Source organism: Acanthochromis polyacanthus, chromosome 5, assembly GCF_021347895.1.
Source record: "Acanthochromis polyacanthus isolate Apoly-LR-REF ecotype Palm Island chromosome 5, KAUST_Apoly_ChrSc, whole genome shotgun sequence".
Lineage (NCBI taxonomy): Eukaryota > Metazoa > Chordata > Actinopteri > Pomacentridae > Acanthochromis > Acanthochromis polyacanthus.
Genome location: NC_067117.1, coordinates 24,119,058 through 24,137,122, shown reverse-complemented (window position 1 = coordinate 24,137,122; position 18,065 = coordinate 24,119,058). Strand labels below are relative to the sequence as shown.

The 18,065-nt window shown below is 42.3% G+C and overlaps 1 protein-coding gene across 1 annotated transcript; it reads right to left on the bottom strand.

The window, feature by feature from the left end:
* Positions 1 to 2,031: 2,031 nt before the first annotated feature.
* Positions 2,032 to 16,906, bottom strand: ccdc120b (coiled-coil domain containing 120b). Its single transcript, XM_022189130.2, has 10 exons — positions 16,460 to 16,906; positions 10,344 to 10,443; positions 8,818 to 8,948; positions 8,164 to 8,265; positions 7,948 to 8,068; positions 7,692 to 7,751; positions 7,153 to 7,306; positions 6,939 to 7,040; positions 5,567 to 6,604; positions 2,032 to 4,505 (listed from the first exon to the last, which is right to left on the bottom strand). The coding sequence occupies exons 2-10, from the start codon at positions 10,390 to 10,392 to the stop codon at positions 4,409 to 4,411; spliced, it is 1,854 nt and encodes a 617-aa protein (XP_022044822.1). The 5' UTR covers positions 10,393 to 10,443; positions 16,460 to 16,906; the 3' UTR covers positions 2,032 to 4,408.
* Positions 16,907 to 18,065: the final 1,159 nt, after the last annotated feature.

The window sequence follows — 18,065 nt, the reverse complement described above, 5'->3', positions numbered from 1 at the left end:
TATAGAATGCATTCTGAATACTACTTTCCAGTTCTTCACCAACTCCTAATACTTTGAGCACAGCTGAAAGCTACTGAGGGTTTTACAGGAGGTCCAGTTTATTCTAGTGCTGAACTAAAACAGTGCACTGTGGTCAAAACAACACGACCACAGAACCTCAGCGAGCTTTATGAACTTGTAATAAACAGCGAACAACATCAGTGGAGGAGCCCACTCACCCTTGTGTGCGAAGTATCCAGTTTTAATGTTTGTAACGCGGGAAATAGACCGAGCCTGGCACGAGGACAGCAGAGTGTGAGTCCTCAGTGACTGACCAACACTCAGTCCAGGAATAGCTGCTGCTGCTGCTGCTGCTGCTGCTGCTACACACGGTTTCTGACTGCATTTATCACTATGTAGCTACCAGCTCTATTTACAGAGGGGGTAAGGAGGTCACTGTTTAATTTGTCTGCTGTTTAATTCATCTCTCTCTTTCCTACCAGCTAATTACAGGTTGTATTAATCCCAAAGGAGAAATATCAGTAGAAAACCAAAAATAACTAAACAAATCAAGAATTTTGCACAGATTCTGTTATGAGTAGAAACAATGATATAAAAGTATTGATCCTCATTTATATGTATTTTAACAGAATGCTATACCTTATAAAAATCATTAAACTATGTGACGAGTTAAAGTAAGAGTACATTTTCAAAAACTCTACTGTTTAATAGTGTGGAAATAGTCGGTTTAAAAAGCACATTACACAGAAAGTCACAATGAAACAAAAGCATATGTATTAAAGGCAGCATATAAATTATCTGCTATTCCAAATTATAGAAAGGTTTAAAATCTAATTTCTCTTATTTATGGATGGAGAGGGTTGCTATTTATCCAGTTGTTGCACACCAAAAGCTTTTGAGACGTTCAGCTGGTGACACTGAGTTAAATCAGTCACAATAATCAGATAGTGTGGCCAGCACACAAGTACTACTTCAGCCAGTGTCTATAACAGACCACCATGAAATGATAAGATAAGAAACACACCTATATTTATCCCGTAGGAAATTCTTGTGCCACATTTTCCTTAGAAAAACTAAATTACATAAGAAATGCAGTGCCTGAAAAGTGGAAAAGCAATAATATGCAAGTATGATACAATACTAAGATAAAGCAAGAATAGACCAGTAATGCTTATTTATGTGGTTTGAGAGGGGCAGGTCTGCTCAGCTTAGCTCTATGCAAACTGGCCTGAAGCTGACTTAAGTGAGAACTCATGTGACATGGAAGTTCACAGGTCGCCTCTATCATATTTCAATAGGCTTCCCTGTCATATATAAAATTGGACTCCATGCAAACGGATATGTGCGTCTAAATTTGTTCCAATAAATCACAGTGTTTCTGTAATTTCCTGTACAGTCTGAAAACTGAACACCTCGACTGCTGACTTTAACATCGCCCCCTGCTGCTGCCTCCTACACAAGGCAGCTTTCCAGTTGAGGCACAATTCATCTCGAATGAGCCAAAGATCAACATGAGCAGAGGATTAAACAGACAGAATCAGTAAAGACATCTGTCTCCAGAGCCTTTACCACAGCACAGCAAGTACGACTATCATTATAAACAGTGTGGAGCAATTTTGGTAAAATATACACTACCTTTCAAAAGTTTGGGGTCACTTAGAAATGTCCTTATTGTTGAAAGAAAAGCATTTTTTTTTTCAATTAAGATAGCATTAAATTGATCAGAAATACAGTCTCAACATTGTTAATGTGGTAAACGACTATTGTAGCTGGAAACGGCTGATTTTTAATGGAATATCTCCATAGGGGTACAGAGGAACATTTCCAGCAACCATCACTCCTGTGTTCTAATGCTACATTGTGTTAGCTAATGGTGTTGAAAGGCTAACTGATGATTAGCAAACCCTTGTGCAATTATGTTAGCACATGAATTAAAGTGTGGAAAACATGAAATTGTCTGGGTGACCCCTAACATTTGAACGGTAGTGCATGATCTTGGACGTTTTGGAATCAACAAACTCATCTGACACATTTTGTATCGATTTCAACATGACACTTTATTTAGTAGAATGAATGCACAATCTCATACATACAGAATAGAGCGGGCCTATTTAGTCTAATTCCATAGGCCTGGCTATAAAGAGTTAAGGTAAAGAGAAAAACAGCTGCACTTAAATATCTTTTTTTTAAAAAAGAAGAATGATCAAATATTAACACATCACACTGCTGAATGAAATGTTTAACACACATGGCCAGTCCCGCACTGATGAGAAAGAGCTACAGTAGATAGCTACAAAATGTTATAGGTTCATAAATATAATATAGTTTGAATACATTTGCTTTAGAGCTAAATTTATATCCTTTATTTTGAACTTACAGAGTACATTATATGAAAAATACCTTTATGACCCCCAGTGCACAGCAGTTTGGTCTTTGATTTCAGGTTTTTAACGAGCTGCAAGGAGCTCTATGAAGCTGAAAACTGAGAGGACTTGAACACATCAGACAGCAGAAGAAACCATGTAACATCCCACGGTGTGCTACAGTAGAAAAAAAAACACCACGCATGACACACACAAAGAATTACATTCAAATGACTCCCAACATGGCCACAGATCAGGTACATAAAATGACACAACAAACCTATATAAAATCGTGAAAAAATATGCTACGTTCTGTTACACCGAGACAAAAATTTTCTGTGTCCTTGAGGGTTTAATTTCCTCTTCTGATTTTTATGAAGTTCACATTGCAGAATGCTACCGGGACTGATGGAAAAAAAACTGTGTGACATTAAAAATAAAAATAAAAAAACAAAGACACACAAAGCAAGCACATTAACTGAACTGAAGTCATTACAATTATCAGCTAGCATGAATTCTCATTAAGAAATTTACTGGCATGAGACCTGCTCGCGCCGTCATTCAACACTGCAGCAGCCCTACTCTGTTCACACCACCAACCTCACTTTTTACAGCCAATTAAGTAGTGCTCACTTGGGGGTGGCAGGAGTGGGGGGAGGTTATTTTGATTAAATACTTACTATGTGGTTAGTTTTAGAAATTACACTGTTAGTACGGGAATAAAACATTAGCTTGAAACTCATCAGTGCGATCCACATTATATACAGAGTAACGCTCAGGTAGACCTTCAGCAGATGTTTAAAAAAAAAAAAAACTCTCTTTCCTTAATTTTTGCCCCGTTACAAACCCTGTCAAAACCTCTCTACTGCCTGTCATCTGTCTCGGTGACAATTTCAAAGGGAATTAAGGCTTAAGATGTTCATAAAGTGCTCTGTATGACACTCAGATCCTCCACAAGTAAATGCAGAGAAACTGATTTGATATGAGTAATTTACTGCCACATAGTCATGTGCTACTGCCATACAGTAGGTCTCACTACACTCCAATGTTTTGTTTTTTGCTAAAACTGATCTAATTATTCTGTCCAGAGGAAGCTACATTTATCAGCCAGCACCGAGCTGAATCTAGAAAGCAAACGTCCCCCTCTCTCTCTCAAAAAAGAAAAAAAAAAAAAAATCACAATATATATATATATGACATCTTTCCAAACACCCTAATTGAGTGACATCATAAAATGCTTTTCAGTTTTTGATTCGACTAAGCTCACACAGGCTTAACGCTAGCACTTTAAAGTTTCGTAACCAAGGTTTAGTTTCAATATTAAAACATTTAGGCACTCCCGTCCGCTACAGTTCGTGGCCCGTTTCATTTTGTCAGACGTGAAAAATACAAATGGCTGTAAAAATTAACTGCAGATGAGGACTGAAGCATGTTTTTTGCGGTTTTTTTAGCTTACAAACACATTCACCGGCATGTAATAGTACTTTTCAAATGAGCTCATATAACATCTTTGTATATCACATGATTATTGAGCAATAAATTACCTCTTTAATATAACGGTTCTTTATATTCCACAAGATACAAAATAGTAATTTAGAGTTGTATATATTCTGTATAAAAGTATATCTTCGGAGACTTTTGAGGGCTATTAGGAAGGATCTTACTGCTCGAGTTGGACCAGAAATATTTCGATATGAAGTAAAGTACAGCCACAACGTGACCGTAATGTTATGGGATGCTCTGTAAAGTCAGCACCAGCGCACATCCGTATGGGAGCACTGGGTTTACAGTTCATACTGGTGGAATCAGGTATAACATGGGGAACGTGCCAAGGCTTTTTTTTTAAAACTGTACGACTACAGTTTGTCGTTTACTCCAGTCTCTTTCTGCTGAGGTTGCCATGTTTTGCTTTGCTGTTGAGGTCACATTGTATCAACGTGTGTGTGTGTGTAGTCGTGTAACTGTGCGAGTCTGTGTGAGGCTACAGTGTTTTTGCTCATACAATGCAGTGTGTGTCTCTGTATGTGTGTGTGTGTTCTGCTGCTTCACACCAGGGTGCCTGGGTCTGCACTCTGCTCCTTTGGGGTCACGTCTTGCATCTGTGGATCCGGAGTTTCCTGATAGAGAGAGAACTCCATCGACCTGTGGGGGAGGCAAAACAAATCAATATCTGGAAACAGGAGGCATGCAGTGGACGGCAACACCAGAGACATTGCATTTTTCTGAGACAAACCGTGGATCGTGGTCAGAATATAACAGAGCTTGGAGATCACTGAAAGTTCAGGAAAGACGCCACTTTTGCACCTTTACATTTATATTTGTAAAATCATCAAAGTATCGCGTAATTTGGACTCTTGTCCCTTGTGTTGTGTCCGAGTCTGAGCGTTTTCTGATCAGGAAACAGCCAACCCCCTGAATGTTGGCATGGAGCAGCCGGCAGCAGGCGATAAAGCTGACCGAGCACAAAAAGCTAAATAAATAATAAAAACAAAAATAAAACAAGCACTGTTGTAAAAGAGGATGATAGATGGACTGGTTGGGGACAGAAAGAGAATAATGGCACCAGTCCCTGCTGGAAGCTTTGCTGCCAGCTTCCAGTAAGGTAGAAAATTAAACAAAAATACCAGTAGTCCAAACAAAGAGGTGAGTAATATGGATCCACACATAACCCTAAAAATGAACAAATGTGCTTTAAAATCAAATCAAAACATCACTTGACTTCTTCATGAAAAAAAAGAGGAATTATCTGTCTAGTACAATTAAATTTACCACAACAATTGTGTAATTTGTACAGTAGTAATTTAGTCAAATAAATCATTTTTAATTATACAGAGAACTGAATTCTGTCAAACTCTCTCACTGTCTGAGCACCTTGTAATTATCTGTGCAGTTTGCATGCATTTACTTTGCACTTAAAGACGGAATTTTTTTGCTGTAAATGACAAAGAGATTCTATTCTATACGCAGTTTTCACACCCTGTTGTGTGCAGTGAAAAAGCTGCTTATTGGCAAAAATCACAGCTCTTGCTATAACAGGGCTTTAGTGAAATTATAAACAAAATGTCATCAACAACAAAGGAACAATGTCCATTCCTTAAGGCTCACCAAAATTCGATGGTTTTGTAATGTACATGTATTACTTCTAGCCCACAACACTGATGATGATTCCCACCAAACAGACAAACATCTGTTAAAGTACTGACCTCCCATGCAGAGGGTGACCGTGGAAGCTGGCAGACTGGGGTATCTGAGGCCTTTGGACGTTGGCTGATTCACCTTGAACAGACTGGGCCTGGTGCACCAGTGGGTGAGGGTGTGACAGACGAGAGATCCCCGCCTCGTGACCCTTTGGGGCAGCAGGAGGATAGCCGAGAGCGTTCCTCAAGTACCAGTCCCTCAGTCCCTCCAGAGCCAGGGCTTTATGCAGGCTTCTTGTCGAGTCTTCTGGGGTTGGGAGGGAGAACTGTGGGGGTCTGCGGCTGAAAGAAGTACCAGACAGCTCGGTCTGGTAGGGGTGCAGGTTGGGGATGGAGGATGTGGTGGAGCCAGAGGCAGGGAGAGGGGATTCGTACGCTGATAGCAGGATGGCATCTTGGGGATGTTGCTGCAAAGGAATGAAGGGCCCACAAGATTTGGTTCTGGTAACTTTGACCCTGCGTAACTCAGCTTGGGATCCTCTGAGGACCATGGGGCTGTAAGGGGGTGCAGCACTGGGAAGGTGCACCTGGGAATGAGAAAATCCATTGGCATGAGGAGGCACCGCTGCAGTGGAGGAGCGAGGAGAGGACATGTCCTGCCAGATCCTGCCTGTGGACTGGTATAGGTGGTGTTGCACTTGCATCCTCTGTTGTTTCCCCCAGATATAGTCCATCAAAAGCTCATTGTAGCCTCCACTGGCCCCCCTGCCTCCCATAGACAGACGCATTTTGACCGGTTCCCCAGAGCTGTCCACGTGTCTCTCAGGGCTGCCCAGGTGAATGTGTCGCAGCTTGCCATCAGTCAATGTCTCTGAGCTCTTGTAGGGCCCTCCTCTCTGGGGCATCCCGTTTCTGGGTGCGGGATCGTCCGGGAGGCTCGATCTATCCAGCAGGGCCTCGGAGCTGTTGCTGCGCCTGGCTCGGGAGCTGTATGGGCAGCTTCGGCGGTCAGAAGAAGAGCCCTCTTGAGCCAGAGGAATCATATACGGCACATCTAGGCTGCCAGACCACTGCTTCAAGCCGTTTCCGCTGGATGCATCTGACCTGCAGCAGAAATGAGCACAACAACAGCGTACATGAGGAGCAAACTCAGACTATGAAAAAGAGCGAATGAAGCAGTTATAATCAAAACTGTGTAACTGCATTTCACAGAAAATCACTTAAGAAGAGAAACATTTTTATGCTTTCAGCCCAGCGGATGAACTTAAACCCTTGCTGGTAGCTGAATGTGACACTAATCATTGTTACAACTCTAAACTGTGTGTCTGCATTCAGCTAAGTCATTAAGCCATTTAAAACCATACAGTTATCACAGTTTGGGGGGGGGGGGGCCGTGGTTGTGCTCATCAGACAGAAGAAGCCCAGGATGACAGATTACCTGACATGAACGCTGATCGGAGCAGTTCGGGCCAACAGAGGAGTTGCTGGAACACTTCTGCCTTCAACGTTAGAAGCACTTCTAGGTAAAGAGTGAGTGGGGCTGCAAAAAACAACACAAGACATCTATAACGCATGCATTGATGATTACATGTTTACACAGTAGGTGAACTCTCAGACAGATCAGGCAGCTTGGAGCAACTTAAGACAAGTACCTAACAGAGCTGGTCACAGAGTTGCGGCGTGTTCTCATCTCGTAATAAATCTCTACCGGAGACAACTTCCTGCTGATTCTGTGGTCGGGGCTGCCCACAGTGAGCCGGGGCTGAGACAGAGAGCGCTGGTCAGCAGCTACACTGGGTGAAGACTCTTTAGGGAGAAGAAAAATAGACACAGTATTAACGAGATGGCTTCAATGAAAGTGCAACGAAACCTGCTTTTTAGAATGTGTAGCTATAATGTGATCACATCCATATTTGTTGGGAATCAGTCTTCCATTTTTATATTAAACAATGAGTCATTTTGGCAAACGCATTCAGGTACTTACAGTTTTTTTCATCTCTCATCCTAAAAACAAGTTACATCCTTCCCAGTCCTACTTTTAATGGCCAAGCAAAGACAGAAGCTCCTAAAGCTGGAGCCCTTTGTTTCTACTGACTATTGTTTTCGTTGAGCTCATTGTGAATATGGACATACGGCGTCCATCAGAGTCAGAGAGAGTTGTTGAAAGACAGTTTATATTGCGTTGACTCACCGTTGTCATGGGATGTTGAATCTGACATGGAGCTTGTACTCTCTGACATGACAGTGTCCTCTGTAAGACAACAGACTATTCAGATCATAGACAAAGCAGCACGACATCTGGTGTTTTTCGTTAAACATACGAGGAGGAGGCTCTTTTTCGCAAGCATTAGCAGACAGTGGAGCTTGTTTTTAGTCAACTACACCAGACTGTTTATTTTGGATAATGTGAGTGTCTTGGTGTGCTATGAGATGATTTGTAGTTGTACCTGTATGACACCCCCGATGGACTGTCCTCTTGCTATTTGGGACATTTCGGTCGGACTCCGAGTGTCGGTACAGAGCACCGGTGAAGATGGCTTTCATCTGCTTTCTTTGGGCAGCCTCATCCTGCAGCCAGGGACAGCCCGCCATGTTAGACCACAAGCACACACAATGATACAGCTGCTGCGTAAACACAATTGATATTCAAGGTGTTGACTTACCTCTGCCTTGGTGTTGGGCGCCAGGCCAGCTCTGCGCTGCACCGGTGGGGGTTTCTCTCCCGTCTCCAGGGGGAAAGCACGTGGCAACTTCCCAGTCAACTCCTGCAGAGGACATTCATTAGCCTCCAGGAACTAAAATCCTTCTCACTGTCCTGTGATGTCCACTGTGTTAGGTCACATGATACCACAGAACTGACTACTTTACATCTCTGTAAAATCATCCCTCAAATGATCGACTGTTCTCATAATGTGCCTCGAGAGCAGAAACAAAATAACACATTAACTCGACAACTTTTAAATCCAAAAATAGACACGAAGAGACAGAGTGAGTCAGAATGCATCCGGTTGAAAACAGAGACGTGTTAAACAGCTGTTAAAGAAAAACTGAGGCAGCTTCATTAACATGCGATGACAGGCTCTCAGGAGCAATCAGGCAAAGATTAATATGCAGCTCATTTTATCTGAAAGCAATATCACATTTTCAACAAGTTGCTTGCTTTAAATTTACTTCAAATTGTATTTACTTTTTACACAAAATTAAAATATGCCTTCAAAGCAACCCACAAGAGAAAGAATTAAAAAAAAATAGCAATGGGGTGAGAATGTTGTAAGCTGAACAATGTATGGTAGAAAGATGAAGTGAGAGCCACTCACCGCTTCCTGCAAACAGACTTGTTTGAGTTCTCCCACTCTAGCGTTGAGGAGAGCCTCCAGGGCCTGCTTCCTCTCCTGCAGAGCTGCGATCCTCTCAGCCTGCAGCTTGCTGTCCTGGCAGCCTTGAACATCTTTGAAGCACAACACATAGAAGCACATCTTCATAATGATTCAATTAACAGCAATAGCTGGACATTTCAAGAACAAATTACTTAGACATGAAAGACCCAATTTAGAAATTTAGTATTGACAACATTGTTCCAACGCATCAACCGTACATGCAGGCAGCCACAGTTGCTCCGACTAATTTTTTGCATTTTTCTACTTTTTTAAAACTTACTTTTCAGTCACTTTTGTTTAGATTATTGCTAGTACCATTTTCAAGCTGTGCCATCTCTGAACATGCTAGTTTGATACTTCTGATCTGTTTTTTTCATCCCATTTCATTCAACAATGCTACTGTTGACATGTAACTCCACACTTACAGGTATCAAGTAATCACACCTAAATCAGCCAGATAGGAGAGCAGATCAACAGCAGACATCAGGAGGAGGACACACAGAGGATGCAGAGAAGAAATGAAATGATATATCTCCCTTTAACCATTATGGGAAAGGTGAGATCGCTGGACAATAAGACAAACCAGCAAACAGCTCTGGTCAGGAACCGAATGGACTTCTGTGAGCAAAGTGTTATGTGTTTGCCACAGACATGGCTACAGGAAAATTCTCTGGAACCCATAATTACCATCAATGGCTTTCAGGCGGGTCGGGCAGAGAGGAATAAATCAGAAAGCACCAAAGAAAGAGGCGGAGGGCTTGCCACTTTTATTAACAGCAAATAGTGCCACTCTGGTCACATTACCGTGAAGGAATGTTTCTGCAGTCAAATTACTGAAGTGTTAGCTGTGGAGGGCTGCATCCACACTGTAGACATCCAGACAGTTTTCATATGCCATCTTGGTTGTTGGTTACATTCCTCCATCCACTAACCTGGCAATTGCATCATCCACTCTATTACCACAAGATTTCACGATCTTTGGGGACTTCAGTAAAATGACACTGGACAAGACTCTTCCTATTTCACTCAGTCTGTACCCTAGGAGACAAGACTCTGACCTGCTGTGGTCATCCACATAATTAATTCTTCTTCTTTTTTTTTTACTAAAGCTGTAATATTTTACTTCCACTACAAAGCAAATTCCCAGCAAGGATGGCTCATGTTTTCCTGTTCCTCGTAATTAAAAATGCAATGCTCTGGCTCTGCTTATACAGTTTCACAGTTGGCACATTGATTTCAGCATCTTGTTTCTGATATGCGTCTGTTCTGATAAGATTATTCCGGCAGCTGTGGTCACAGCATGTGAACAAAAGGCTTTCACACATGTAGCTGTTTTCTCAGCTGGCCGTTCCCTTGAGAAAAACAGACAGAAAAAACACAAGCTGATAGGTTTGTCAGGCCACTAAAGGCTTGTCCAGACACGAGCGTTAAGGGTCTTCACGCTGTGAGAAGTCATAAATACTCACCAGGAGCTCCCAAACCCATGGATGTGATCAGATGACCTTTGACCTCCATGTGATGCAAATTTGGGGACTTTACAGCTCACGCTCCCGGCCACGTCCTCACCTGAAGAAGAGAGACTGAAGTTTAGCTGTGGCTCCGATGCATCAAACATACATATTCAAGCTTTGATGCGTTCTTCTCTCTGACCTTGCAGCCATGTGTTGTCTCAACATTTAGAAAAAGTTGCATTTCTAGCAAGTTATCAGTGGATAAGCAGGAGCGAGTCCTAGATCACACATTGCACCATCGGGGGGAGCCACTGCACCTCTGCTCAGGTGTCTAAAATTAAATCCTGGTTAAAAATATTTATAAATCATTGCTGAAAGTAAAGAATGTGCATCAATATTTTTTGTGCTGCTTTAAATACATCTAAATCATCAGAGACTGAGCAAGGTGAAAGTCAATCTGTCAAACTATACGTAGTACTAAAGAGAATCTACTATCAAGACAGCAACAATTTCACCAAAAACACTATAAACCCAGATATGACACTATATAAAGTTACATTAAGAATGTGCATTTAAAAATGTGCAGCCAGTTTTTAATATAAATCAGTGCAAGAAAAGACTGATTAGAACATAACTTGCACACGGGGCATCTTCAAAGTGAGAAATACTCTAAAATTAGCTCTTAGATGCAATTAGCGACCAATTAATTTGCAAAGAGAGGGAAAAATGAGGCAGGATAAGTGACATTAATAATGTATGGGCAGATACAGAGAGGGAGAAATCTAATCCCTGTGTGTTTCATGTCTCAACTGCTACCGATACAAAACAAGAAGAGGGAGCCGGAGGAACAGAGCCAGAAGCAAAGTGGTGGAATAAATAACAAAAGCAATGTTCAGTGGAGTTACCTTTCAGCTACTGTCATAAATATCACAGTTTACATGAAATTCGCTTTTCATGGCGATACTGGATCATCATATCGGATTATCTATTTACCTATTGAGAAGGAAAAGTATTAAACTGCTGCCTAAAGCTGAATAAAGCACAATTTATTAAAAACAACAAAACAAAACAGGAAATTCTGTCCTCCCTTTGCTCTATCAAGTAAACAGTGTCTCATGTGCAGTTTGTCCCCACATAATGGAGGTTCATTACAAACAAAGCTCCTTCCCTAATAACCAATAGAGACTTGACATCCAAAAATAGCAAAAGCGTTTTCTGCCAAAAGCCTCACAAATCGCTGCCATAAACAAGCATCTCGCTGTCTCTATGCCAGTCGAGTAAATCATAAAACGACTCCATTCAACCTACAAATCTAGATGGAAGGCCTCAAGGGCTGGATCAGAATTACCCTTCCAGAGATTGCTTCTGCCAGCATCACGTCTTTCAAAAGGAAACATTTGTCTATCAGTTAGTCTGAGCAGCTGCCTCAAAGCTCTGCTCACACAGGACCATCTTTTTCGCTTTTTTCGGGGCCAGAAACACATACTGTTCTGTTTTCCTGACTCAGACAGCAGAAACAATGAGGCTCACTTTCTGTGAAGACATACTTGAAATACTTCTCCGGAGTTTGCGTTGGCTCCTGTCCTGGAACTGAACCAGTAACTGCTGTTTGCTCCTGTAACGTGTGAAAACCCCCAGCATGCTTGACCTCCCATTGACAGACAAGTAGGAGCCTTTCACACAAACAAGCGGCAGATTTACGACCGCCGCTCGCACAAAAGCTCGTCATATGAATCCTGTTACACAAAACGGAGTCCATGATGATCAAATTTTAGGTTGATCTAATAAACTGAGAGGGATTTCCACCCAAGAATGAACAAGATAGAGCCATGTCTCTTGTCTATGTTGAACAACGGAGCATTAAACCCACTGAGAGAAGCAGTCAAGAGAAGACAGACAGAGACATTTGGTATTCATCTGGAATGTCGCTGGGCAGCAGAATACTGGAGCCAAAAGGTTGCAATGCCTCTTAAGAACGGCTTCGTCCAGCAACCAAAACGTTTGCTTGGAAATCTGGTGCTTTCCTTTTTAGCCATAGAATGTGTCTTTACATTAACTAACAATACTTCAAAGTCAGTGTTTTGAGTCAACTGACAACACAAGTCATATAATGTTTAAATCGCAACGCATGGAGAAAGAAACTTGTTCCTGGTCGTATGAAAAGTCACATTCATTAGCAATAAAATGTTCACTTAAATACAGTCGGTGGTTTTGCAGCTACAGCCTCACATGATCTGGTATGACTGGCATCTAGCGGTTGGTAATGTTAGCTAATTTTAGACAGCAGACACTGATGTGCAATGGACATAACTAAGTTGCTTAATGACTTTAAATGACTCTCGTACTTCTCTGTGAGGAACATACAGCACTAGCATGTAAACACAATGTCATACTTCATATCGGTGAGGCACGTGAACTCTCAAAGAAGTAGATTTTTATCACATTTTACATCTACATCACTATAATTTGATTACATCTTCTGTCTGTATGGGTCCGGAGTGTGCAATTTGCATCAGCTGTGAAAATAATGCGACTCTCCACAGTGTAGGAAGTGTTGTGTTTTACTGTTTACTAATATAAAGTAATTTTTCTTCAGTGAAACCTGAATCAATGCATCCAGTTCATGAAACCTTTGACATCGGCAAAGCTAGCAGAAGTTGTAAAAGGCTAAACAGCTGCACAAAGACAATTATGGGAAATAAAAACACAGGAGCACTCGCTTTTTGACAAGCGCTAGAGGAAACATGAGGACCAGTTGCAACAGGTCTTCCTTTAATCACTACCGAGTCAAAGACATAACACTCCTCAGAGAATCAGTGGTTGAAGTGAAGCGCAAACTTTTGGAACATCTGGTGTGCAGATGTGTACAGGTACGACAGCACGGGACGGCATCACATTCCAGAGAGAAGGCTGCGTAGAGACGGTGGGACAATGAAGAATCAGATAAAGTCTCAGAGAGCAGCATCAAAGGAAGGATCAGAGGAGATATGAGTACAGGAGACATGATCACCACACCATCATCGTGTTGACTTAGTGTGTATAGGGGCTCTGGATGGTGGTATAGATAGCACTGAGGGAGCCATGTTGATTAAAACATGAGCTGTGCGATGAGAGGGAGCTGCCCCTGTGCAGCTCGCATCACACGAATGCAAATCAGGGAGGAGTTTAATATTCAAGTCCAATGGGCTAAACACTGAAGGCTGTAAGGTAGGCCTCATCCTACCGTGTCCACGCAAGGAGCTGCACTGCTCTCTTCATAGCTCAGAAGTAATACATATTAGACTGCAACATTCACAGCAACACTGAATTCCTACAGGCAGCAGTTTTACACCCAGTTTTCTCATCCCTTGATAAACGCGATGCCTCCCAGCTCTTGAAGCGATTCACTCTCTCCACGGTCAGCTTTTATCTGGCCCAAGAGTCCCAGGAACAGGATTCTGTTGTCAACAGCATTTATAAAACACATTCATGACTTACAACCACATGTGTCCTAATACATTATGGTACATGCTTCTGCAAAGACTTCATATCTGTTGCACAGCGTGTTTGTTTTCAACAGGGAGTGCAGAGCAGCTGAGGTATAAAGGAGCAGCTGAAATCGCACCTCCGGCTCACTATGGACAGGTGAGGCCGGCAGCCCTCATGTTGACTGTTGGTGTTGACACAGCTGCAGCTGTTGTCAACTTACACATGGTAACCAGAGCAGGGTTACAACTACACGGCTCCTGTTAGACAAGCAGGAGGGTCTCTCACCAGTTCATGAGGAGTCAAAACTGGACAAACAGTACTGGACACTCTGGAGCTTTGAAATCTCCATGTCAAATGTTACCGGAACCATGACAACGCTTCCAGTTGTGTCTTGGCACATCTGACCTCTGACCCTCACTTTGTTCAGTTATAAGAGAACAGCAAGGTGACTTTTATCTGCACACGCTCCCTGACATTCACCATTCGACATCGAAGGGCCCCACACATCTATTGATCAAATGTAAGGACGATGAATGAATAGAAATAGAAATGCAAGAAGGAAAGAAGGTAAATGTCAGTGACGATGAATGAGAGGTCAGTTGGGGTCAACCCCACAGCTGATTCAATGCTGAGGATTAAAAACCGGGCCATCTCTTCCTGAGCAACCCCAACCACAGAACTGTGGAGGGCTTACGGAAGGTCAGATGATCCCAGCCCCCACGCTAACATGATCTCTTCTGCCGCTCTCCATATCCATGAAATACTGATTTATAATGCACTTATCAGCACACGGCAGGGCAGCTTAGCTCAGACTGACCAATCGTTTCGCTCGCTGTTTCTCCTCCCTGGCCTTGAAACTCACCTTTGAACGTTGAGCACGACGACCACGGGGCGAAACACAGCAAAACCGGTGATTGCTATCCACCTGGATTCTGCTAAGCTGAGGTGAGGGGAGTAATAAAGAAAGGAATGTGGCTCTAATGTCCGAGGGGATTATTCCTATGCATTTTCCCTTAGCGCTGTAACACCTGGAGGGATTTCTGTATGTATTCCAAAGTTGTTTTCATGCTTCACGGTGACTCTAATCCGCTTTGTTGATTTTGGAAAGAGTTCAGGGCTTTCTTTTTGTCCAGAACTATGAAGTGCAGCCACAGCTATTCAGTTATATTCATTAGTACACACACAGCCTGATCTGATTCTTTTGTGTTTTGAAGAAATGTGGGTGAATTCTCTCTGCTGCCACTTGATAAGGTCTGGGACTTGATTCCCTGAGCTCACACATTAAGCGCCAAGACTCTGGGCGAATTTCAGATCCATGTAAATGCTCAGGTTTGCTCAAAGGACTGGCTCCAGATTAAGTGTGGGGTGTGAATGCGTCAATTTTCAAACTCCTGCATGGCTGTCAGTCACCCTACTACTGAACCAGATGATCAAATTGTGTCATCCGTGTCTTGAGGGCATCATAAAATGAGTAGTGTCACCTTGGCGTAACAAGGATACGATTGTGTTTGCACCAATCTGGGTCAAGGTCCAACTCCATCGTGTTTGATTGAATTGTAACACCCGAAATAGCATGAAAACCACAGGGAGTGCTTTGTAGAGAAGTAGAGTGCCACGCTACCAATTTGAAGACAACAGAGAGGAGTGAAAACAAACACCAGCATGTGTCAGAATCCGCTGATCAAGATGCAACTGAGCATGAAAGGTCTACTACCTCCACCCCCTGCAATAAAACTGAAAACAAAACCTCTTTGTAAATGGCCCAATGTTCCCCGTAAACACAGCTCTTAAAATAGGAGCAATCAGCACTTTTTCTTTTAAATGTTGAGCAGCTGAAAGGAAAATCCTCTTGTGAAAACAGAGAGGTGTTTCCCAGACACAACCAAAAGGTGGGCTCGCAGTGAATCGCCCCGGAGGCACTGATTGACCCACGCAGTACACATTTTTGGACGAGCTCTTTCAGACATCCTTGTTCAGGAATCTGTTAATAATAGGGCTTAGCACTGCTGCATGAGAACAAGCAGTATTTACAAATGAGAACAGTGAAACCAAAAAAAAAAAAAAAAAAAGGCCCCAGAGACAGCAGTAGCAGTGCCTGCTTTTGCTCCATAACAATGCAGCAACAGGGAGAAGTTGTGTATTCCCAGGAAGCTTGACACAGATTTTTATTTATTCATCTATTTTACTCCTGTAAAGCTTGAATGTGAAATGCAATCCTGGCTTTTCATGCAACACAAACAATGTGCTCCTGTGTTTTCTGGCCGCACAAATGAACGAGACATGTTGGATCTCCCGTCACACGGTGCTTGTATTCAATGCACAGACGAGTGGAAAGCATTCAGCATGTGTTCCCACATTAAGCCCGGCTTAGGAGGCTGCAGCCATCCTGCATCTGCATAGTGGTCGCAAGACGAGCAGCAACCGGCTCATAATCAGACACTAATTAATGGATTTAATAACATATCGCAGGTGTGTCACTGACAGCCACGATGACAAACACGTCTTTTACGTACGTGAGGCCAAATATCAGCTGTTTTTCTGTAACTGTGAACCCCCTGTACAGGCCGAACTGCTTTTAATAAAGAATATAAAGGCTGTATTGCTATTCATTATTACGCCCAGTTAGGATGAGAAGGACATTTTGGAGCTGAATCCCTTCTTACCAGAGAGCATGACCGATGCCTTCGGAGGTCTCCATGGTCCTCTGTAGCAACAGCACGCTGAGAAAAATCATTCCCACAGGACGAAAAATCCTTTCTGGGAGGAGAAAAGCCTCAATTAACAAATCGTGCGGCGATTCGTGGTAAACCAACAGATCCGCTCGCTCATGGTGCCTTCAATTGTAATTCACCAGCAGCCTCCGCGACCTCCGCTGCTGCGTCGGAGCCCTGCGCATCTCAGCAGACCTGCGTTCTGGAAGAAGAAAGATTTCCTTCTGCACCGGATCAAAAACCCTCCGATTCACACTGTCACAGCCGCGATGCCCCTCCCAGATGTTGGGCTACATGCCTTCAATGTGCGCCAATTCAGCATCCAGCGGCACTAATGTGATCCAGTTGTGGGATCAGGAACGACGGCGCTCTGTGACGCTGAATACAGAAACACTTTAGCACCTATTCATGTGTAGCGCTTCCGTGTTGTTTTTATGAGGATATACAAATAAAATAAGTTTTTACTGTTAACACAATTCATGTGTAGGGTTCGTCAATAATTTGGATAAAAAACAACAATACTTTATTTTGTAATAAAGTAAAAACGTAACAGTAGCGCCTTTAAGGAAGTTAAAGGGGAACTTCGTTTTTTTTTCAACCTGGGGTCTGTTTTCATATGTCATTTCATACTTGTGAGTGATGGAAAAATGAATTTTCGACATAGCTCCAGTATTTAGCCAGGCAGGCAGCTTAGCAGCTCAGCTAGCAGCTCAGCTAGCGAAAAGTATGGGGCAACTTGCCCGCCCGTGTCAAAGTCCGCCCTAACGTGCTTTGTTTTCCCACACTGGCTCAGATAGTCTCAACCAGTGTCCCACAACATACTAGAGATGAGAAGTGAACGAAAACCTCCACATTACTTGGCGATCACTATTTGTTGTGGTCTGTATCCAAATCTCAGGACTAGAAAGCAAATCTCTTTCCGAAATCATGCTATAGCTCACGCCAAAACACCAGTGTTGGCGCAATACTAAATACTGGAGCTATGTCGAAAATTCATTTCTCCATCACTCACATGTATGAAATGACAAATGAAAACAGACCCCAGGTTGAAAAAAACCGAAGTTCCCCTTTAACCCCCCACCAACATCATTTTTAAATTTCTAGCTAAAATTTCAGATCAATTATATATACCACCATTTAGTACAATAGCATATTAGTTAACCAGCAGTAAATAACAACAAAACAAGAACAACAATAATAATAAAGTTATTGTTTGTCTGAAAGGCTAAACAGCTGACTGTACATTAAGCTATTGACGGTTATGCTATGCTAGCTTACCGTAGCACTAGCTAGCTTGTTAGCTTCTGGAAGGTAAACAGTTCTGTTGATTAGCAATTCGATTTTATTTATGTTTCAGGAATTCAGTCATACTTAAGTTCTATTAAAGCTGTAAGATTTGTGCTGGGTCCATCAATTTTAAATTTTACAGGCAGTAATGAAAAAGTTCAAAAACAAAAAAAAAGAAAAAAATCAACATGCTTTGTGATGATGAAGAGGAAAACACAGTGTGAAAAGCACTGCTGTTTTTGTGTATTTTTGTTTGTTTGTTGGATGTACT

Coding starts and splice junctions, on each gene's coding strand:
- ccdc120b (XM_022189130.2), bottom strand. CDS start 10,392: ATGGAGGTCAAAGGTCATCTGATCACATCCATGGGTTTGGGAGCTCCT. Junction 8,266..8,817: donor AAGTCTGTTTGCAGGAAGCG/GTGAGTGGCTCT, acceptor TGTCCTCTGCAG/GAGTTGACTGGGAAGTTGCC. Junction 8,069..8,163: donor CGCCCAACACCAAGGCAGAG/GTAAGTCAACAC, acceptor CCCTGGCTGCAG/GATGAGGCTGCCCAAAGAAA.